This window comes from Stenella coeruleoalba (genome assembly GCF_951394435.1).
Source record: "Stenella coeruleoalba genome assembly, chromosome: 20".
NCBI classification, from domain to species: Eukaryota; Metazoa; Chordata; class Mammalia; order Artiodactyla; family Delphinidae; genus Stenella; species Stenella coeruleoalba.
This window is the reverse complement of record NC_137166.1, coordinates 57572058-57595898: the sequence shown is the minus strand read 5'-3', so window position 1 is coordinate 57595898 and position 23841 is coordinate 57572058. Positions and strand designations below refer to the sequence as shown.

The 23841-nt window shown below is 44.5% G+C and overlaps 2 protein-coding genes across 2 annotated transcripts in view; both read right to left on the bottom strand.

Moving 5' to 3' along the window:
* Positions 1-1574: 1574 nt before the first annotated feature.
* The window catches only part of LOC307178303 (uncharacterized protein), a 32429-nt gene continuing 10162 nt past the window's right edge, over positions 1575-23841 (bottom strand). Inside the window, exons 5-6 of the transcript XR_013825168.1 lie at positions 1731-1768; positions 1575-1607 (exon numbers count right to left, since the gene is read on the bottom strand). The gene's annotated coding sequence lies outside the window, so the exon portion shown is untranslated. The remainder of the gene's footprint in view (positions 1608-1730; positions 1769-23841) is intronic.
* On the bottom strand, positions 9300-16946 carry LOC307178301 (uncharacterized protein). Its single transcript, XM_079906356.1, has 3 exons — positions 16596-16946; positions 13615-13741; positions 9300-12357 (listed from the first exon to the last, which is right to left on the bottom strand). The coding sequence occupies exons 1-3, from the start codon at positions 16899-16901 to the stop codon at positions 11141-11143; spliced, it is 1650 nt and encodes a 549-aa protein (XP_079762482.1). The 5' UTR covers positions 16902-16946; the 3' UTR covers positions 9300-11140.

Genomic DNA, 23841 nt, shown 5'->3' with positions numbered 1-23841 from the left:
AACCTCATGGATACTTCAGGCAAGACTTGAAAAATGATTAATTAAATCATGTGGCATTTTTGTGCATATCCAAGAACTGTATCAGCCAGTGTCATGTCCTAAGCAAAGCTAGATGCTGATGCCCATGGAATTAGGTGAGTGAGGAAGGGAGTTTTAAAAAGGAGGTCAGGGACTTCCCTGATGGCACAGTGGTTAAGAATCATCCTGCCAATTAAGGGGACACAAGTTTGAGCCCCGGTCTAGGAAGATCCCGCATGCCATGGAGCAACTAAGCCCGAGTGCCACAACTACTGAGCCTGCGCTCTAGAGCCTGTGAGCCACAACTACAGAAGCCCACGTGCCTAGAGCCCATGTTCTGCAACAAGAGAAGCTACCACAATGAGAAGGCTGCCAAAATAAATAAGTAAATTTATAGGAAAAAAGAAAAAAGAGGTCAGAGGGACTTCCATGTTGGTCCAGTGAGTAAGACTCCACGCTACCAATACAGGGGGCCTGGGTTCCATCCCTGGCTGGGGAACTAGATCCCACACATGTGCCACAACTAAAGATCCCACATGCTGCAAGTAAGACCTAGTGCAGCCTAAATACATAATTTTTTTCTTTTTTTTTTTTTGCGGTACGCAGGCCTCTCACTGTTATGGCCTCTCCCGTTGCAGAGCACAGGCTCTGGACGCTCAGGCTCAGCAGCCGTGCTCACGGGCCTAGCCACTCCACGGCATGTGGGATCTTCCCGGACCGGGCACAAACCCATGTTCCCTGCATCAGCAGGTGGACTCTCAACCACTGCACCAGCAGGGAAGCCCTAAATAAATATCCTTTTTTAATTCAAAAAAAAGGCGGTCGAGAGGAACATGGGCTAAAGGCCTGTGAAGTGCCTCAGGGTCTTGCAAAACTTTTGAATTTTCTTTAAGTAAAAGGAGGAGTCTTTCCAGGATTTTAATCAAAGATGGACACTACCTGACTCATAGTGTTGAAGGGTCATGTTGGCTGGAGAGTTGAGAATAGACTGCAAAAAAATAAGCTTAGGATACAGAAAATCAGTTAGATGACCACTGCAAAAATCCAGCTAGAGGATGGTGCTAATCAGGCTGGGGGCAGACATGGTGATGAAAAGTGGTGAGACTCAAGATATATTTTGAAAGTGGACCCAATCAGATTTCCTATGGGGCTGGTTCTGTGCTATGAGAAAAAGAAGGAGTCAAGGATGATCCCTAGAATTTTTAGTCTCAGCAACTGGAAGGATGGGGTTGGCATCGACTGAAAATGGGAAAGCTGTGACCAGAGCAGAATTAAAAGAAAGCTCACACACTGAAAACACCAAATGCTGGTGTTTTTGAATGAACTCTCATTCATTGCTGGGTGGAATGCAAGTGGCACAGCCACTTTGCAAGACAGTCTCGCAGTGTCTTAAAAAACTAAACATAGACTTACCATACAATCCAGAAATTTTGTTCCTTGGTATTTACCCAAAGGAATTGAAAACGTTTGTCCACACAAAAACCTGCACATCATGGATGGTTTTAGCAAGTTAATTCATAACTGCCAATGTTCCATCTTGGAAGCAAGCAAGATGTCCAGGAGGTGAATGGATAAATAAACTGTGGTACCTACAGACAAGGAAATACTATTCAGCTCTAAAAAGAAATGAGCTATCAAGCCACGACAAGACATGGAGGAAACTTAAATGCATATTACTAAGGCAAAGAAGCCAATCTGAAAAGGCTACGTACTGTATGATTTCAACTCTGACATTCTGGACAAGGCAAACCTATGGAGACAGTAAAAATATCAGTGGTTACCAGGCCTTAGGCAAGAGGGAGGGATAAAAAGGTGGAGAATTTCTAGGGCAGTGAAACTCATCTGAATGGAACTCTAATAGTGGATTCAAGTGTAAGCCCTGACAGTTGTTTTATTTTATTTTTTGTAACGCAAGTGCCTGACAGTAAACTTTTTTTGCCAAGGCATCAAAGAGGCATCCACTTCAAAGATGTCTATCTGTAATAAACAACATTGTCAGCCAAGTGATTAGATAAACAGCCAGGCTGCCTTTCCCACTGCGGCTCCTTTGCTTTAGGAGCTGTTGGTTGATTTCAGTAACTGACAATTTGGGCTACTTGTTTTTTTCTCTTACTGTGCTATAAACTCCTACTCTTATGTTTTTAATTCCCCAATAAAGAGTGAGCCCATGAAACCCTACACCCCCACTCTAGACCACAATAAAAGCAGAACCCCAGGCCCATGAACTCTCTTTCTCACCTCGACCTTGCTATGTGGATTCAGATGTTGTATGTAATTTCCAGGTTTGTAAATAATAAACCTATATGGACTTCCCTGGCAGTCAATTGGTTAAGACTCCACGCTTACACTGCAGGGGGTGCAGGTTCGATCCCCGATCAGGGAACTAAGATCCCACATGCTGCACAGCCAAATAATATCAATAAATAAATAAATGTAGTAAAAAAAACTGTTTTAAAAGAATAATAAACCTGTATTTTTTTCAGTTTCCTGGATATTGCTGAAGGGCATCTTGCAATCACAATGAGAACCACAAGAGCCAGTCCAACCACAACATTCCTCACTGACAGACTGAGACCAGCTCAGAACAATGGATACATGCCACTATACATTTATCCAAACACATAAAATATACACCAAGCGTGAACCCTAATGAAAACCATGGTCATTGGGTGAAAATGTGTAATTTTAGGTTCATCAATTGTAACAAATATATCATTCTAGTGGGGGGTGTTGATAATGGGGAAGGTTATGCATATATGGGCGCATGGGATATACGGGAAATTGCTGTACATTCCTGTCAATTTTGCTGTCAACCTAAAACTGCTCTAAATAAATAAAGTTTAAAAAAATTTTAAAAATGAAAGCTGAGAAGTTTGAAGATGTTGAGTGTGTTATGTCTACCAGATGTCCAGGAATAGGTTACAAAGTAGATCATTAGACAATCACTGGATTTTTGGATGGAAACATACATTTGGAAGTTTTGAGCTTAAAATGATATTTACAACCATGCCATTGCATAAGATTACTAATAGAATGTGTATAGGTTGTGTAAAAGTCCCCTAATATGATTGTGTTACTGTCGATTTCCCCTTTTATGGCTGTTAGTATTTGCCTTATGTATTGAGGTGCTCCTATGTTGGGTGCAAAAATATTTACAATTGTTATATCTTCTTCTTGGATTGATCCCTTGATCATTATGTAGTGGCCTTCTTTGTCTCTTGTAATAGTCTTCAAAGTCGATTTTGTCTGATATGAGAATTGCTACTCCAGGTTTCTTCTGATTTCCACTTGCATGGAATATCTTTTTCCATCCCCTCACTTTCAGTCTGTATGTGTCCCTAGGTCTGAAGTGGGTCTCATGTAGACAGCATATATACGGGTCTTGTTTTTGTATCCATTCAGCCAGTCTGTGTCTTTTGGTGGCAGCATTTAATCCATTTACATTTAAGGTAATTATCGGTATTTATGTTCCTATTCCCATTTTCTTAATTGTTTTGGGTTCGTTATTGTACGTCTTTTCCTTATCTTGTGTTTCTTGCCTAAAGAAGTTCCTTTAGCATTTGTTGTAAAGTTGGTTTGGTGGTGCTGAACTCTCTCAGCTTTTGCTTGTCTGTAAAGGTTTTAATTTCTCCATCAAATCTGAATGAGATCCTTGCTGGGTAAAGTAATATTAGTTGTAGGTTTTTCTCCTTCATCACTTTAAATATGTCCTGCCAGTCCCTTCTGGCTTGCAGAGTTTCTGCTGAAATATCAGCTCTTAACCTTATGGGGATTCCCTTGTGTGCTATTTGTTGTTTTTCCCTTGCTGCTTTTAATATGTTTTCTTTGTATTTAATTTTTGATAGTTTGATTAATATGTGTCTTGGCATGTTTCTCTTTGGATTTATCCTGTATGGGGCTCTCTGTGCTTCCTGGACTTGATTAACTATTTCCTTTCCCATATTAGGGAAGTTTTCAACTATAATCTCTTCAAATATTTTCTCAGTCCCTTTCTTTTTCTCTTCTTCTTCTGGGACTCCTATAATTCGAATGTTGGTGCATTTAATGTTCTCCCAGGGGTCTCTGAGACTGTCCTCAGTTCTTTTCATTCTTTTTTCTTTATTCTGCTCTGCAGTAGTTATTTCCACTATTTTATCTTCCAGGTCACTTATCCGTTCTTCTGCCTCAGTTATTCTGCTTATTGATCCCTTCTAGAGTATTTTTAATTTCATTGTGTGTTTTTCATCATTGCTTGTTTCCTCTTTAGTTCTTCTAGGTCCTTGTTAAATGTTTCTTGCATTTTCTCTATTCTATTTCCAAGATTTTGGATCATCTTTACTATCATTATTCTGAATTCTTTGTCAGGTAGACTGCCTATTCCTCTTCATTTGTTAGGTCTGGTGGGTTTTTACCTTGCTCCTTCATCTGCTGTGTGTTTTTCTTTCTTTCCATTTTGCTTATCTTACTGTTTGGGGTCTCCTTTTTGCAGGCTGCAGGTTTGTAGTTCCCATTGTTTTTGGTGTGTCCCCAGTGGCTAAAGTTGGTTCAGTGGGTTGTGTAGGTTTCCTGGTGGAGGGGACTGGTGCATGTGTTCTGGTGGATGAGGCTGGATCTTGTCTTTCTGGTGGGCAGGTCCACTTCTGGTGGTGTGTTTTGGTGTGTCTGTGACCTTATTATGATTTTAGGCAGCCTCTCTGCTAATGGATGGGGCTGTGTTCCTGTCTTGCTAGTTATCTGGCATAGGGTGTACAACACTGTAGCTTGCTGGTCGTTGAGTGAAGCTGGGTGTTGGTGTTGAGATGGAGATCTCTGGGAGATTTTTGCCGTTTGATATTATGTGGGGCTGAGAGGTCTCTTGTGGACCAGTGTCCTGAAGTTGGCTCTCCCACCTCAGTGGCACAGCCCTGACGCCTGGCTGGAGGACCAAGAGACTGTCCTCCACATGGCTCAGAATAAAAGGGAGAAAAAATAGAAAGAAAGAAAGAAGATAAAATAAAATAAGATAAAATAAAGTTATTAAAATAAAAATAATTATTAAGAAAACATTTTTAAAAAGTAAAAAAACAAACAAAAAAAAGGAAAAAAACAAACAAAAAACATGGACGGACAGAACCCTAGGACAAATGGTGAAAGCAAATCTATAGAGACAAAATCTCACACAGAAGCATACACACTCACAAAAAGAGGAAAAAGGGAGAAAATAATCTATCTTTCTCCCAAAGTCCACCTCCTCAATTTGGGATGATTCATTGTCTATTCAGGTATTCCACAGATGCAGGGTACCTCAAGTTGATTGTGGAGATTTAACCCACTGCTTCTGAGGCTGCTGAGAGAAATTTCCCTTTCTCTTCTTTGTTCGCATAGCTCCCGGGGTTCAGTTTTGATTTGGCCCTGTCTCTGCATGTAGGTCTCCTGAGGACATCTGTTCTTAGCTCAGACAGGACGGGGTTAAAGGAGCCGCTGATTCGGGGGTTCTGGCTCACTCAGGCCGGGGGTAGGAGGGGTACGGAGTATGGGGTGAGCCTGCAGCGACAAGAGGCTGGCATGACGGTTCACCAGCCTGAGGCACGCCATGTGTTCTCCTGGGAAAGTTGTCCCTGGATCACGGGGCCCTGGCAGTGGCGGGCTGCACAGGCTCTGGGGACTGGAGGTAGGGAAAGTGACCTGTGCTCGTACACAGGCTTCTTGGTGGCCGCAGCAGCAGCCTTAGCATCTCACGCCCGTCTCTGGTGTCCATAATGATAGCTGTGGCTCATGCCCATCTCTGGAGCTCCTTTAAGCAGCGCTCTTAATCCCCTCTCCTCGCGCACCAGGAAACAAAGAGGCAAGAAAATGTCTCGTCTCTTCAGCAGCTCCAGACTTTTCCTGGACTCCCTCTCAGCTAGCCGTGGTGCACTAACCCCTTTAGGCTGTGTTCACACCACCAACCCCAGTCTTCTCCCTGGGATCTAAGCTCCGAAGCCTGAGCCTCAGCTCCCAGCCCCAGCCTGTACCGGTGGGTGAGCAGACAAGCCTCTCGGGCTGGTGAGTGCTGGTCAGCACCAATACTCTGTGCAGGAATCTCTCCATTTTGCCCTCCGCACCCCTGTTGCTGCATTCTCCTCCGTGACTCTGATGCTTCCCCCCTCTGCCACCTGCAGTCTCCACCCGCGAAGGGGCTTCTAGTGTGTGGAAACCTTTCCTCCTTCGCAGCTCCCTCCCACTGGTGCAGGTCCCATCCCTATTCTTTTGTCTCTGTTTTTTCTTTTTTCTTTTGCCCTACCCAGGTACGTGGGGGAGTTTCTTCCCTTTTGGGAGGTCTAAGGTCTCCTGCCAGCGTTCAGTCAGTGTTCTATAGGAGCAGTTCCACGTGTAGATGTATTTATGATGTATCTGTGGGGAGGAAGGTGATCTCCACGTCCTACTCTTCCGCCATCTTCTCCTGTCTCTGTATAGGTTGTGAAGAGAGAAATAACTGCTGATTGAGCTCCTGTTTATTACAATATTAAGGGAATGCATTTAAGAAAAACAAATCCAGGGACTTCCCTGGTGGTCCAGTAATTAGGATTCCTTCTGGGCTTTCATGCTGTTGCCCGTGTTCAATCCCTAGTTGGGGAACTGAGATTCTGCAAGCTGCACAACAAGCCAAAAAAAATTTTTTTTTAATTAAAAAATTAAAAAACCAGGGCTTCCCTGGTGGTGCAGTGCTTGGGAGTCCACCTGCCGATGCAGGGGACATGGGTTCGTGCCCCAGTCCAGGAGGATCCCACGTGCCGTGGAGCGGCTGTGCCCGTGAGCCCTGGCCACTGAGCCTGCGCATCTGGAGCCTGTGCTCCATGACGGGAGAGGCCACAGCAGTGAGAGGCCCACATACCGCAAAATAAATAAATAAATAAATAAAACAAATCCAGTATATTAAGAATACAAAGGAAAAAAAAATGGTGTCAAAAGCTCCTGAAAGGAACTTTAAGGAAAATCTTAAATTCATTAATGATGATGGAGTTGTGAAGATAAAAACTCTCATTAGAACGATTAGAGAACTACATAGGAGTTGCGGTAATAGAAACAAAAAGAGAGAGAAAATGCTCATAAAAGTTTAGCCATAAAGCATGAGGAAGAGAAATGGTAGAACAGAAAATGTACTAGATCATAGAGTGAAGGGTAGCTATTTTATGAAGTACACAAATTTTATTGATGCTATTTGTAAAACAGATTAAAAGACTGAAGATTAATGATGGGTGGTTTATCATCAATAGATTTACAAAACCAAGAACAAAACCCCTCAGAAGCTAAGTCATGGGAAAATCATCCTTAGATGGCATTAATGGAGGGATTGACTCTAAATTCAGGGGAGGCATCACTACCTTCTCAACATAAGGGAGCCCATAAGATATTTGTTTTAGATTTGGGAGGCAGAGGGTATTGTCAAATAAAATCAAATAATGATTTTCTTTTCTCTGTATAAAGGCAGAATGTTAATATAGAAGTAATCCTGGGGGAACTTTATATGAAGTAACAAATAGTTTTGAGATTGTTGAGGTTTTCGGTGAATATATTAAGCTAGGAACACCAAGCTGGACAGGCAAGTAGCAGAAGTGGGGAAGGTGCTGCTGGAATAGGGGACAACTGGAGCATTCAGGTTAAGTCCTTGACCAGGATTTGGAATCTTTTAAATGAGAGATCAGTAATGATAGCTCTTTAAGCAGATGGACTAAACATTTATAGATAATTAGTAGGACAATTCAGGCTAGAAGAGGTCCTAGGTTATCTGGACATTCCCCAACTAAGTGATGTGAAGTTTGCAGGTGGTGGCAGTTAGTAAGGCTAATAAGTAATTGAAATACAGAGTCTTTTTAGCCAACAGGAGCAATGGAATGTTAGAGCAGTGATTGTTGAGTTCAGGAATTATGTAGCTTTGAAGAGCAGAGAATGTGTTTGTGAACCTGATGATGGATCTGGCCTTCCACTGTATCTGCATCTTATGCTCCCTGCAGTAAGTGGCTAGCATGTGCAACTGGGCCAAGGGTTATTGGGGTAGGGTACAAGTACACTTCCCTAACTGCTGGGATCTAGTGGTTGTGCTGTAAGGACAGTTCTCATTAGAACCATAAATAGGAATTATATGTTCCACTATAAATGGCCTATGACACACCATGAAGATGCTACTGAGTTCATAATAAGAATTCAAGTGGGGTGAGTCTACAAAGCAAAACTAAGATTTTAAGAAGCCCTTAGCATTCTGGATGTCAGATCAAAGAGTGCAGATTTAGGGTAAAAAAACAAAAATAGGGACTTCCTTTGTGGTCCAGTGGGTAAGACTCCGTGCTCCCAATGCAAGGGGCCCAGGTTCAATCCCTGGTCAAGGAACTAGATCCTGCATGCATGCTGCAACTAAGAGGTCTGCCTACTACAACTAAGATCCTGCATGCCACAACTGGGACCTGGCACAGACAAAATTAATTAATTAAAAAATAAATACTATAAAACAAAAACAAGATTAAAAAAATATTTTAGAACTACAGTTCAGCTCTGCAATATGTGTTCCCTTCAAACAAAAGGCAACTTATAGGCATACCTCATTTTATTGTGCTTTGCAGACACCGAGTTTTTTTTTACAGATTGAAGGTTTGTCACAACTCTGCATCAAGCAAGTCTATTGGTGCTGTTTTTTTCCAACAGCATTTGCTCACTTTATGGCTATGTCACATTTTGGTAATTCTTGCAACAATTCAAACATTTTCATCATTATTATATTTGTTATGATCTTTCTCAGTGGTCTCTGATGTTACTATTGCAAAAAATTGTGACTCACTGAAGGCTCAGGTGATGGTTAGCATTTTTTATTTAGGAATAAAGTACCTTTTAAATAAAGTATGTCCATTGTTCTTTCAGACATCATGCTATTGCACACTTAATAGACTACAGTATAAACATAACTTTTATAAGCACTGGGAGACCAAAAAATTCATGTGACCTCCTTTACTGCAATATTTGCTTTACTGCAGTGGTCTGGAACCGAATCCACAACATCTGAGGTACGCCTATAGTGAGGCTCTTTGTAAGAGATGGTGGCTGAGCAAATGGAACATGGAGACTGCAGCAAAGGTTCTCTGGGCTGATAAAAGTGTAGGTGGAAATTGTGCAATGAGGAAGTCATCATCTATGGTCTTAATAAAATTTCCATGCAGAGATGATCCTAAAATTTAACTCCAAGTTTAATGGTAAATATTGATATGAAGATTTTTAAAACTGGTTTTAATATTTAAGAATCTCACAATAATTTCAGAGCCAAAGAAAGATTAATCAGCACTTTGTATTTTCTGAATTCACTTTAGATTATCAGGCTTCAATAATGTCATGTTGCATAATCTAAGTGCTACTGATTTCTCACTATACCTGAGAACAATTATCACATCCTAGATACTGCAGTTCCAAAAGTATTGTAGTTTGTAACAGCTGTGCTCTCTTGAGGGTGGTCTTTGGGCCTACAAAAAAACCCTGACATCCAAGGTACTTATTAGGACCACAGATGCCAGCAGTCTTTCCCAGAATGCCTTGTACATTGTATGGTTTCTTCTGACACCAAATATGTCATTCCATCACCAATTCTCCAACACCAACTGGGTATCCTACAATTCAATTCAATTCTGACACTAACTACTTGGAGTTAGTGCAGACCCCACCCATTAAGGACTCAGTCCCATAAGACTGCCAACCACAAAATGGGTCCCAAGGCTACCCCCACTTCTGCCAAGTTGACTACAAATCTGGTTTGATAATTTGCTAGAATGACTTATAGAACTCAGGAAAATGCTATACTTACAATTACAGTTTATTATGAAGGACACAAGTCAACAGCCAGATAAATTGAGGTCCAAAAGAACCCCAAGCACAGGAGCCTCTAACCCAGTGGAATCAGGGTATACCCCCCTTCCTGGTTGGATGTGTTTACCAACATGGAAATTCCCCAAACCCTACTGTTTAGGGATTTTTTACTAAGGTATCACTACATAGGCACGGTTGACTAAATCACTGGCCATTGTGACTGAACTCAATCTCCAGCTCCTTCCCCCCCCAGATGTCGGGGGTGGGGCTTAAAAGTTCTAACCCTCTAATATCTGGTGACCAGCCCCCATGCTGAAGATCTGTACAGGTCTCCACCTTGAGTCATTTCATTATCACACAAAAAAACTCTTATTACTCAGGAAATTCCAAGGGTTTTAGAAGATCTCTGCCAGGAACTGGGGACAAACATCAAATATTTACTTTTTTATTTTACCAGACAGGAATACAGCTTAGACAAAAACTGCAGTAAGACAGACTTTCATACACCATACTGTTCCCTGAGACCCTCATGAAACCTGTCCACCTGTTCACACTAGCAAAGCCAAATTCTATTTTCATTTTGTTTTTCAAATTCTGTTTTCAACTACCCCACATAGTGAATAAAACTGTTAAGATTAAAGGTGACTTAAACAATAAGATTTTTATTATTGTACAAATCAGAGCAATATGCAGCAGATCGTTCCCAGGTTGGCGACTTGGAGGACAGAAAATGCTTCAAAAGTTTCACCCCTAAGACCAACAATGCCGTGAAGAAGGAAAACTTTACAAGCCAGCAGCAGTTCCCGGACTGGGTCCTTTGGTCCCAAACTGGGTCAGGTCCATGCCATAACTAGTTAGAGAGAAGGGAATGGGAACTCCCTAGGGGTTTTGACTACGATTTCCTCTAGAGAATGGGAGAGAGAGTACCAACATCTGTCTTCTCTGAGCATGCTGTGGTGACTGATGCACACTATGAGGACCTGCCAGATGGTAGAGGCGAGTTGACTTCTGCCACAGAATCTGGCAGTGACTTAATTATGGCAAGGTTCCTGAGCAGGTAAAATATGAAATACCGCTCCTGAAAATTTCTCACATACCTGGAACTCATGGCAGATTGCTCCTCATAGAGGCTCTCTAGTGCTATCACACTGAGCAAAGAGACAGCAAATTCCCTGAAGTTCAAAGGCCATTATCTTATGTAGATTTCCTTATACAGAAGGTATTTTTTCCACATTAGCTGAATTCCTAAAACTTAGAACTGAGTTGTGAGATTTTGGTGTTGAATCAGAGCAGACTGGTAACTGAAGGCTTTCTCATGTTGGCTGTACTCTTGAGGCCTTTATCTAGTGTGAAGTTTATGGTGCTGAATGAGGCTGTAGTTTTGGCTAAAAGATTTTCCACATTCACTGCATTCATAAGGTCTTTCTCCAGTGTGAATTCTCTGATGTAGAATGAGGCTGAAGCTTTGGCTAAAGGATTTCCCACATTCCCTGCACTCATAAGGCCTTGCTCCTGTATGAACTCTTCGATGTTGAATGAGGCTGGAGCTTTGGCTAAAGGATTTCCCACATTCACTGCACTCATATGGCCTTTCTCCCGTGTGAATTCTGCGGTGCTGAATGAGGCTGGAGCTTTGGCTAAAAGATTTCTCACATTCACCACATTCATAAGGCCTTGCTCCTGTGTGAATTCTCTGATGCTGAACAAGACTGGAACTTTGTCTAAAGAGTCTGCCACATTCAGTACACTCATAAGGCTTTGCTCCAGTGTGAATTCTCTGGTGCCGAACAAGTTTGGATTTGCAGCCAAAAGCTTTCCCACATTCGGCACACTCATAAGGCCTTTCTCCAGTGTGAATATGCTGGTGCTGAACAAGTTTATATTTGAACCTGAAGGCCTTCCCACATTCACTGCATTCAAAAGGCCTTTCTCCAGTATGAAGCGTCTTGTGCCGAAGAAATGTGTGCTTGTAAGTGAAGGTTTTCCCACATTCACTGCACTCATACAGTCCTCCAGAGTGAATTCTTTGGTGCTGAACAAGTGTACGTTTGCAGCGGAAGGCTTTCCCACATTCACCACACTTGTAAGGACTTTTTCCACAGTGAAAGGCCTCCTCACAGCCAGTACTGCTGTGTATTTTCAGTACTGCTTTGGGAGTGGCCTGGTACTGGAAAAGGCCCACAGTGTCCTTTCCACCCTTCCCACAGGTGAAAGGCTTCCCTGACAAATAGATTCCATAGCTCTTCACAAAGGAGGTCCTGTTCATACCCTTGCTGCAGGGTTTTTCCCCACTGTGCTCCTTCTGGTGTTGGTCAAGATCTGCCCTGAAACAGAATTGTTCCCCACATGCTACACATGTACACGATTTTTGTCCAGCATATGTTCCTTGATGCTCAGCCAGGTACAAAACGTCCTTCATGACAGGAACACACATCTCACAGAGATGAGCTTTCTGGGTTGACAGATCTGGCTTTAGAGTCCTGATTTGTGGCATTCTTTCCTGAGAAACTCTCTGTCCTGAAGGAGCCTTGTCATTCTCTATGCCACACAAACAACCTGAAAACAGAAAAATGCTAATGAAGTACGTGGGGACTTCACTTTGGGGACTGGTGGCAGCCGCATCACAAATATGTGTCTGACACACCAAAGAATGAATACGTGAGGTGGTTTTCAGGATGACAGAGTTGGAGTCAGGACGAGGAAGAGGCTGTTTTGCAGTACTGGGACTCTAAAAGTTTACAGAAGTAGGGAAGCCTCACAAGATGAAAAACTTTTAAGAACGTGATGCAGCAGAGTGAGAAGAGGCAGGCAATTTTAAACTCACTCCTCACACCTTGAGCAGTGCTTTAGCTGCTGCTAACATGTGAGTGTTGTACAGAAATTTTTGTCCAGGGATAGAAAAATCCATTTGAAAATGACTAACTGGTTTTCAAGGACTATCAAGGATATGTGCACACCACCTGTTACATGTGAGCCAACACTGGAGAACACTGCAGATGCAGCAGTAGAGAAGAATAGGTAACAGGTGGAGGAAGGAAAGTTGGGTATAGCCAGGGGCCAGAAGTCAGAGTTAAAGTGACAAGCTGGCCAAGTATAAAGAACGGGGAAGAAGAGATGGAAATGAGGTGTGGCACACAGCAGTGGCACCAAAACACTAGTTTGAACAGGTTCCTGGTATGATGTGAACACAACCCTGATGTCATGTCCTTGCCAGGTCCCCTCTAGCCCATCATGCCACAGTGGGCCATTCTATGAAGCACCCAGGACTCTCCCCTGCAACCCACATTAACTACATGAGACTTAGAAAATTCAAGTCCTAAGGGACAGACAGGACAGGCAAGTGGCCAGTTCCAGCCCAAAGAAACATCACATAACAGAGCACAGAAAAGAAAAATAAATGTTACAAAAAGAACCTCAGATGAGGGTATCACAAACACAGCTCATGGTGCACCTAACTAGTGCCTATGCCCAGTGACGTACAATTCTTGGCACAGGCAGGCATGAAAGAACAGTCAGAAGAAGGGAGCAAAACCTAGGAACCATGGATCTGGAAAGTCACCCAACTAGGGAGGAGGTAAGCAAGATGAACCCATTTGGCTTCCTACTAGGCTTCAGAAAAGCAGGTATTAGGTCTCCAAGGAGAGAAAAGGGCAGTGCAAACAACCCAGCCCTAGCAACAGCAGCACCTTCCAAAGGAATTAGGAAAGGAAATAGTCCCCATGGTTTGGATGCAGGAAGGACAGAGCAGCCCCTAAGGAAAAGCAGAAAGGCAAAGTCTAGCCCAGGTCATAGGGGTGGGTGTGCAGGCCTTACCCAGTGAGGATATAAGTGTAAAGATCTCCAGCATCACATCATGGTACAGGTGTCTCTGAGCCTTATCAAGGAGACTCCATTCCTCCCAGGAGAAGTACACAGCCACATCCTCCAAAGTCACACTGCCCTGTCATGATGGGGACAGATGAAACCACTGGTCCTCTCTCCTGAGGACCCACAATCCATCCTGCACACATCCAGCCCATGCCCAAGTTTCTTCCAGGCTCCCTACTTCAGATGAGACACCAGAACCTGATGCCATTGGTACTGCTCTCTCCTCATGGTTCCACTAATCACTGTGCCCAGCCCTCAGCAACTACAGACAGGTAGGCAGAGAGATGCCATCAGAGAGATGCTCAGGGACAGAACTGCATGGCTCCATCTCTTCCTGCTGGGCAATTTCCAGGGGGTCTTCCATATCATGCCTCACAATAAAATGTGGAGTCACCCATCACCCTTAAGTCCCCTGTACCAGGGCCCAGGTCCATCAATTCATGCTCCCTCTCTCCACATGTACCTCTCTCACGTCTCCAGACCCAACGGTTGCATCCTCGCAGCCACTGCCAACTCTCTGTCCCACACTATAGTCATCTTCCTGGACTCACCCCAGAGAACCTGGCAAATTCAAACAGAATCCAATTCTACCCAAGACCTCTGATGGATCCCAACACAATTTGAAGGCCTTTCTGCCTGTTTCTAATTCTAGCTTCAACATTAGTCATACAGAACCATATGTGTATTTCAGATACCCATAACCCTCTCCTACTTCTAGGTTGTACTCATTCCCTCAGCAGCCACAATCCTCTTCTCTCCACCTAACCCTCATTAAAATCCCAGCCACAAAGCTACCCACACTAAGCATAGTGATTCTCACAGATAACCACATTTGCCCTTATGTTATATACATTATCTACTGAAACATCCCACCAAAACTCACCACAAAATTCTAGCAAATGCATCTTATCTCTGTTAGTTCTCTGCCTCTGCATCTGTCGGTCTACTCTTCCTTTGGAAGTCTTGGACACCTGCCAACACCTCCGGCCCCACACATACTCGCTTCACGGCTATTTCTCTCCCACGTCTGTGTTTATGATGTCCATAACCCCCAACAAGGTGCCCAAGCAATAGATCAATTCTTGGAACTCATACACTTCTTTCTGACCTGCTAGTAACATTATCACCATGGCCTGAATTCCACCTTCTAAATACAATCCATAGTTCCACACTGGTGCAGACACTAGCCACCACTTTCAGATGTCTCCATCCCGAACCACACCCCAGATTTCCAGACCTCTGTTCTGCCCACCTGATGTCACTACTCCTTTGTTTTCTGAGAAATCTCATAATTTTAACACAGCCAAAAACAAAATTCCTGATATCCCCAATGAAAATCACTCTTACTACTGATTATCTCATCTCAGTTAATGAAGCTTCCAGTCTTTCAGCTGCTAAGACCAAAACTTTAGTGCCATCACTGACTCTTACCGTTCTCTCTCCCACCCTCAAAATCAGAAAATCTGGGCAGCCCTTCTTTTTTTTTTTTTTTTTTTTGCGGTTCGCGGGCCTCTCATTGTTGTGGCCTCTCCCGTTGCGGAGCACAGGCCCCGGACGCGCAGGCTCAGCGGCCATGGCTCACGGGCCCAGCCGCTCCGCGGCATGTGGGATCTTCCCGGACCGGGGCACGAACCCGTGTCCCCTGCATCGGCAGGCGGACTCCCAACCACTGCGCCACCAGGGAAGCCCTGGGCAGCCCTTCTTAAATAATGGATCCAGAATCCAACCACTTCTTCCAACTCCACAGCCACTACTCTGGTCCATGAACACGCACTAGGACTTCTGCAGTACCCTCCTCCCTGGTCATCCTTCCTCCTCCCAGAGTCTGTTTTCCACTCTGTAACCAGATGGAGCCTGTTTAGACCTAAGTAAGATCATCTCCCTCCTCTTTTCCAAATCTCCCATTACCTCCACAACAGATGCCCAACTTCTCAGACAGCCACATTACAAGACTGACTCCTGTACCCTTGTTCTCTGTTGCTAAAAGAAAGGAGACATGCTGTGCTCTGTTCCCAGTTTGTGGACACACTACCAAACATTTGAACATGCTGGTACTTGTTTCTGGGATAACCTTCTACACCATTTTTCACAGATGACCAGAAAGCAACTCTTCCATGAAACCCTTGGCCTGGACTAGAATGTGTTTAGAGGATTTCTCCCAGATCCCCAAACCCAAGGGCTGGGGAAATGGCAGGTGAAGAGTCCCACGACACCACAATCTCAAGTTCATACGAGTGAGATCCAAGCCAGTGAGGGCCTGGGACACCCTCCACTTCCCTGTGTAGGTTCCCTAAGTGCTTCCTCAGTCATGGGGACCTGTGGGCAGAAGCAAGCCATAAAGGTGTATTCCAAGGGGCTCAAAACTCCCTGTACACCTCGCCAGCCCTGGAGGCCAGATGACCTTGGGCTAAAAGACTAAACTCTCTGCTTCAGACCTCAGTGCTGCCTCCTCCCAGTTCTATGTTGGACAAGGACTCAACCTCCCTGTGCCTCACTACCCTCATCACCCCCATTCCAATCTGTTCTCCCTCAGAGTAACTCTTGGAAAGCTTTTAAAACCCTAAATCAGACTATATCCCTCTTCTCTTCACAACCCACCATGGCTGCCAGGGTCCTCAGAACGGAGGTACAAACCCCTCAGCTTGACAGTGCAGGTGCGAGTCCACCACACACTCTCCACTCCATGCAAATACAAGACAGTTCCAGGTTTCCCGAATCCTCCCTCCTCAGTCCCACCTCCAAGCCTTTGCACCTGCCGGTCCCCCCGCCTGTCACGCTCTCCCACGCACCATCACACTGTCAGAAACAGAGCCCATCCACGACCGCCTCACCGTCCTGGACAGAGTGGCCTGAGCTGCGGGCACGTGGGCAGGGGATCTAGTGTCTGGTGGGGTGAGAGGGTGAGGGCCCGGAGGACGAGCGTTTACCTGAGGCGGGTCCCTTAGCGCCGCCACCGCATTCGGACTCTGTGGGTGGAGCTGGGCCGGTAGCGGCGGGAGAACAGAGGGGACCCAGCCACGGCCGGCCTTATCCAGGGGCTGACGCGGGACACCTCGGGCGGTGTCGCTGAACTTCAGACCCGCCTCTGTGCAACGGGGACACCTCCACTCGGAACTCCTTAGTTCAGTCATCTCAGCCCCCACGGAGCGCTCTGGAACTAGAACAAATCCAGAGCGATTAAAATGGCCGCCACGAGGAGGCGGCCGGAAGTCCCTCTCCGATGAGAAGCGCATGCGCAGGAATGTCTTTACCCTGGGTTTTCATTGGCTTAGACATACTGCCTCTCGGCGCACTGTCCTCTAGGAAATGTAGTTCTCAGAGGTCTAGCTAGGGTTCCAGCTGGTGGTCCCACCCCCACAAATCCAGAAGCACTGCGAGGGGTCTAACTAGGCTGGAGAGGAGACTTTCGTTACTTCTTAGAGTGGCTGTAGGGAGACTTATGGGGAGTGTTGTCTGCAAGTAATCACTAAAAGTTTTCAGAAACACTATTTCAGACCCCATTAAGCATGTTCCCAGACGGTAAAAGTAATATTATAAGTGTTCCCAAAGTCTACAGATACATACTGGGCATATAACCTGAGAAAACCATAATTCAAAAAGAATCATGTGGGCTTCCCTGGTGGCGCAGTGGTTGAGAGTCCGCCTGACGATGCAGGGGACACGGGTTTGTGCCCCGGTCCAGGAAGATCCCACATGCTGCAGAGCGGCTAGTCCCGTGAGCCATGGCCTCTGAGCCTGCGCGTTCGGAGCCTGTGCTCCGCAACGGGAGAGGCCACAGAGTGAGAGGCCCGCGTACGGCTAAAAAAAAAAAAAAAAAAAAAAAGAATCATGTACCACAATGTTCATTGCAGCTCTATTTACAATAGCCAGGACATGGAAGCAACCTAAATGTCCATCGACAGATGAATGGATAAAGAAGATGTGGCATATATATACAATGGAATATTACTCAGCCATAAAAAGAAATGAAAACTGAGTTATTTGTAGTGAGGTGGATGGACCCAGAGTCTGTCACACAGAATGAAGTAAGTCAGAAAGAGAAAAATAAATACCATATGCTAACACATATATATGGAATCTAAAAAAAAAAAAAAAAAAAGGTTCTGAAGAACCTAGGGGCAGGACAGGAATAAAGACGCAGATGTAGAGAATGAACTTGAGGACAAGGGGAGGCGGAAGGGTAAGATGGGATGAAGTGAGAGAGTGCATGGACTTATATATAATACCAAATGCAAAATAGATAGCTAGTGGGAAGCAGCCGCATAGCACAGAGGGATCAGCTCTGTGCTTTGTGTGACCACCACCTAGAGGGGTGGGATGGGGGGGTGGGAGGGAGACGCAAGAGGGAGAAGATAATGGGGATATATGTATAGCTGATTCACTTTGTTATAAAGCAGAAACTAACACACCATTGTCAAGCAATTATACTCCAATGAAGAGTCTACAGATACAAATGGACAAACAATTCCATAAAGTCATTTGGACATAAAATATGTACATTGTTAGTGCCAACTAAAGAATGCTGCTAGCCATCTGGATCTATAAGGATTGAGTCATTAGCCACTGCAGTCACTGATCCCCAGCACACGCTGAAGAAAGATCAGGGCAGAAATAAGGAATGAGGCACTCTGTGCTCTGGGAAAACTGGCAGAACAGGCTTTCAGAAAGTTACATTTTTTGAGGAGAAATTTTTTATGAACCTGGATTCTTGCATCTTCCCATACTTAGAAAAACACCAAAACCATTAACTAAAATTCCTCGTGACTAGAGGCATGTGAGATCTTAGTTCCCTGACCAGGGATGGAACCTGCACCTCCTGAACTGGAAGTGCAGAGTCTTAACAACTGGGCTGCCAGGGAAGTCCCCTGACCTCCCTTTTCTCTTCAGAACAGTTTCTCAGAGCTATCTGAGAGGCTGTCTCCTGGGCGGTAGTTCTCAGTAAGATACTGAATAAACTTGATTCACAGCTTTTATTTATTGTTCTTTACATGCACGTAACCAATGCAGGGGATATAGGTTCGAGCCCTGCTCCGGGAAGATCCCACATGCTGCGGAGCAACTGAGCCCCTGCGCCACAACTACTGAAGCCCACGCGCCTTAGAACCCGTGCTCCACAACGAGAAACCACTGCAATCAGAAGCCCACGCACCACAACAAAAGGTAGCCCCTGCTCTCTGAAACTAGAGAAAGCCTGTGTGCAGGAACGAAGACCCAACGCAGCCTCAATAAATAAATGTCTTTAAAAATAAAAAAAATAAATAATAATAATAAAAGAAAGGAAGAAATGCAATACATGTCCTGCATCCAATTTGTGCCTTAGGAGAGGCAGTCCATGGGCATTGCCGGGGTGAAGATTTTAGTGTAAGGGGTGAAGTCAACTCCAACTTTGAGGTCTTGGGTTGGGACAACGTCATTTGAACTGTTATCATCTGAGGTGATGTCATCTCCAGCAACAAGCTCCTGGGTCAGGATGATGTTGTCTGGGATGTTGGATGGGACTGTCCATTCTAAGAGGGTACCTGCTTGAGTTGATGTGGACCTCAGCATTTGCCATGTTTAGTTGAAACAATGGCTTCCTTGGAGGGTTGGAGCTTCTTGAAAATTGATAAAAGTACTCAGACCAGAAGCAGAAAAATCAAGTCACAAGAATGGTGTGTAGCTGCACTTGACAGGTTTTTGGTTTATTTGTGGAGGAAGTTTAGGTTTAAATTATAACTCTGAAGTGAAAAAGGAATGTCCTGGCAAGGCCTCATATTGTGGCGTTAATACAGGTTGAGACATGTGATTTTGATTTAACTGTGAGACAAGAGATTCCTAGAGGTTCTTGCTATTTTTACCAAGGGGACAATTTTTAAGTAATGACCCAACAGTTTATAATAAATGTGGAGATGTGGCCATTGTGAGCCAGGTCATCCCATGCTAAGATTCTTGCCTGAAGTTTGCCCAAGGGTGTTGTCCCTTGGGTCCTGTGCTTTATCAGGGATGTCCTGGCTAAAGGATGGAAAGAAGCAACATTTCACTGAGCTCCACCATGTCTGATGGTTGGCAGTGCTGTTCATCTTCCACTGCAGTTCACTCAGTTAATCCCAAGGGGCTCTCCAGGTAGGCAAGGGGCCTGAATGGAGGTGACCTTCCAGCACCATGGAATCTGGCATGTAACTAAAGACAGAGGATGCCACCACTCCTACAGGTGGAATATGCCAGAGGTTCCAGGTTTGTTTCCAGGCTGTTTTAATCTACGGAGGCCTCAGTAGCTGTGCTGAGCTTGGACTGTGTTGTTTCCATGACTCAAAGTATGGTGGGCAGCTGAATACAGAGAGTCACAGGCTCAGGGTCTGTGAGAGCCTCTATTTCCAGAAGACACAGGAGGTAGACAGTCATAGGTGGTTTTTTTTTTTTTTTTCAGTATGCGGGCCTCTCACTGTTGTGGCCTCTCCCGTTGCGGAGCACAGGCTCCGGACGCGCAGGCTCAGCGGCCATGGCTCACGGGTCTAGCCACTCCGTGACATGTGGGATCTTCCTGGACAGGGGCACGAGCCCGTGTTCCCTGTATCGGCAGGCGGACTGTCAACCACTTCACCACCAAGGAAGCCCCATTGGTGGTTTTAATGGCAGACAGCATGGGCAGAGAAGGCCAGCTTCTTGTATCAGAAGCCCTTGGTCAACTTACAGCCATCATGTGTCCAGACTCCAGCAAGTTTAAGGAGAAACGGCCAAATCCTCTATGGTAGAGTTTCTGAGGGCACTATCAGGAATGCCTGCTGATTTTAATTTGGAAGTAAAATTTGTAATGACGAATATGTTGGAGTAGCCAGAAAAATGTGTATTGTATCCCTCTTAAGATAGAAACAAACTGCAGTAGAGGCTATTGAAACAGACACTGAACAGAACATGTCAGCCAAATCTATAGAGCAAAAAATATTCACCCGTTATTGATTGAACAGAATCAGTAAATTTTACTGGGTATTGGATATGGAACCTTGATGAACAGGACCATAGCATTAAGGTTGTAGTAATCTATCAAGTGGTGCTCATTTTTTTCAGATTTAAGAACAAGCAAAATTGGACTGTAAATGGAGAAGCAGTGGGGTATAATCACCATTTTATTACACATAAGTTTTAATCCTTGAAGGTCCTGTTTTGACTTACATGGGGTCACATTTATCAAGCCAATTTGTAAATGTCAAAGTCTTGATTTTAATCCATTTCTATTGTGCCAAAGCATCTATGCCCAATATGGAATTATCTGAAATAAATGGGTACTGTGACTATGGGAGACTGAGACAAGGTTATGTCAGGGAGGGAGAAATTTCCCCCTCTACTCCTCTTGAGTTCCTGTGGCTGGACTAATAATAAAATTGACACAAGGGACTTCCCTGGCCGTCTAATGGTTAAGACTCTGTGCTTCCACTGCAAGGGGCATGGGTTAGATCCCTGGTCCAGGAACTAAGATCCCGAATGCCGTGCAGTGTGGTCAAAAAAAAAAAAACAAAACCTGACACAAGACAGATTAACAGGACAAAAAGGAACACTTTAAATCATGTGCACTGAGGTCTCATAGGAACATGTCTCCTCCGTCAGTGTTTTTGTTCTAATCCCAAGTGTGAAATGTGAAACAAAATGGAGTCACTTATGTCAAGGCTTTTAAAATGGTGCTGGGGGACTTCTCTAGTGGCTCAGTGGTTAAGAATCCACCTGCCAATGCAAGGGACACGGGTTCGATCCCTGGACCAGGAAGATCTCACACGCCATGAAGCCACTAAGCCCGTGCACCACAGCTACTGAGCCTGCAAGCCACAACTACTGAAGCCCACACACCTAGAGCCTGTGCTCCGCAACAAGACAAGCCACCTCAATGAGAAGCCCGTGCACCACAACGAAGAGTAGCCCCCCCCTTGCCGCAACTAGAGAAAGCCTTTGCACAGAAACGAAGACCCAACAAGCCAAAAATAAATAAATATATTTACATATATATTTAAAAATGGTTGATGATAAATTTGATGTTATGTATTTTTTACTACAATACAAAGAAAATAATCTTTAAAAAAATACAGATAAGTCTTTAAAAGTAGAGAAACTAGGACTTCCCTCGTGGTGCAGTGGTTAAGAATCCGCCTGCCAATGCAGGGGACACGGGTTCGAGCCCTGGTCCAGGAGGATCCCACATGCTGCGGAGCAACTAAGCGCATGTGCCATAACTACTGAGCCTGTGCTCTAGAGCCTGTGAGCCACAACTACTGAGCCTGGGTGCCTAGAGCTCATGCTCCACAACAAGAGAAGCCACTGTAATGAGAAGCCCAAGCACCACAATGAAGAGTAGCCCCCACTCGCTGCAACTAGAGAAAGCCCGCGCACAGCAACGAAGACCCAATGCAGCCAAATATAAAAATTAATTTTTAAAAAAAAGTACTTGTAACGTCCAGCAAAACCCATCAAAAACATAAATTAATTAATTAATTAAGTAATTTTAAAAAGTGGAGAAACTATCCCAGCTGCAGGGATAAAGTTGCAGACATCAGAGTCAGAGATATGGCGGTATGATAAGGGCGTTTGATGGTTTTGAGATAACAGCTTTGTGCTAGGACGGGAGAGGAACCGTAGGAGCTAAGGACAGTACACGTCTGACAGCCAGTAACCTTAGTCCTGACTCAGCAAGATGGAAAGGTCAGAGCTGTCAGTCACAAAAAAACCTCTTTGAAGAAACTGGGACTTCGCAGATACCCTCAACATAAGCAGAGAGCATCTAGGGAGTTGAGAGTCCACAGTCCTACAACCACATAGAATTGAACTCTGCCAACAACCCAACCAAGCAAGAATCTGGTTCCCCAGAGCCTCCAGAAAGGAACACAACCTGCCAGCATGCAGGAATACCTGGAGCCCCAGGGACTGGGGGAGAGCTCTTCCTCTGGGTGACTGCATTAGTGTCCAGATGACTCCTTTCCACACTTGCATGGATGCTACCCCTGCAGTTACTGTCCTGGCATCAAACATCAATTTGATTCTTCTGACTCCGATTAAACATTATCCCTAAGTTATTGATGTGATGGTTTCTACTAACCTGGACTGGGTGATTATCCTCCTCACTCAGATGAAAGTTGGGATCCTGGGAAACTCCTCACTTCTTTGTTTTTTTACTTTCACTTCGCTCACTGGAAGAAGTCTCACACCCAGAGACCAAATCCTCAACCACCTTGTCCTAGCCAACTGCTTAGTTCTTTTCTCCAAAGGGATCCCTCATCAAATGACAGTGTTTGGACTGAAATATTTCCTGGTCGTTGCTGGATATAAACTTGTGTTCTATTTTCATAGAGTAGCCAGAGGGGTTTCCCTCAGCATTACCCGCCTCCTTGGTGGCTTCCAAACATTAAAGCTTTGTCCCAGTAGCACTAATTGGATGGAGCTCAAAATTAGAATCTCAAACTACATTGGCTTCTGCTGTTCCTTTTGCTGGATCCTGACTCTCCTAGTAAATACACATATTGCTATAAAGGTGCATGGCCCAAGCAATGCCAAAAGTTTAAGTTTGGGGCTTCCCTGGTGGCGCTGTGGTTGAGAGTCTGCCTGCTGATGCAGGGGATACGGGTTCGTGCCCTGGTCCGGGAAGATCCCACAAGCCGCCAAGCGGCTGGGCCCGTGAGCCATGGCCATTGAGCCTGCGTGTTCGGAGCCTGTGCTCTGCAACAGGAGAGGCCACAACAGTGAGAGGCCCACATACTGCAAAAAAAAAAAAAAAAAATATATATATATATATATATATATATATATACATATATATATGTATATATATATATATATATGTATGTAAGTTTGAAAAAAGTATATAAATACTGTTCTGGGCCCACTCCCGACAGACGTACAAGCTCTTAGCTTTTGACATGCCTTCCTCATTAAGCTTAATCATTTCTAGCTTCTGATTTAAAGTGAAAGACATGAAGTGATTCTAACATTTCACTGCAACACTGGAGGTTATTGTAGGGTTATTAGTTGGCCTAATTTCAATATTGTTGTGTCTCAGGGAATAGGGAGGCCAAGGAGAGAGAGAAAGACAGGGTAATGGCCAATCAATGGAGCAGTCAGAACGCACATTTATCGATTAAGTTCACCATCTTACAGGCGTACAGCTCATGGTGCTCCAAAACAATTACAATAGTAACATCACAAAAACAAAAAACA

Bases quoted from the DNA above. Each gene is read 5' to 3' on its own strand.
- LOC307178301 (XM_079906356.1), bottom strand. From the start codon at position 16,901: ATGCGCTTCTCATCGGAGAGGGACTTCCGGCCGCCTCCTCGTGGCGGC. The intron at 13,742-16,595 runs GTAAACGCTCGT...CCATCATGACAG, and splicing joins CGCTAAGGGACCCGCCTCAG to GGCAGTGTGACTTTGGAGGA. The intron at 12,358-13,614 runs GTAAGGCCTGCA...TTCTGTTTTCAG, and splicing joins TACACTTATATCCTCACTGG to GTTGTTTGTGTGGCATAGAG.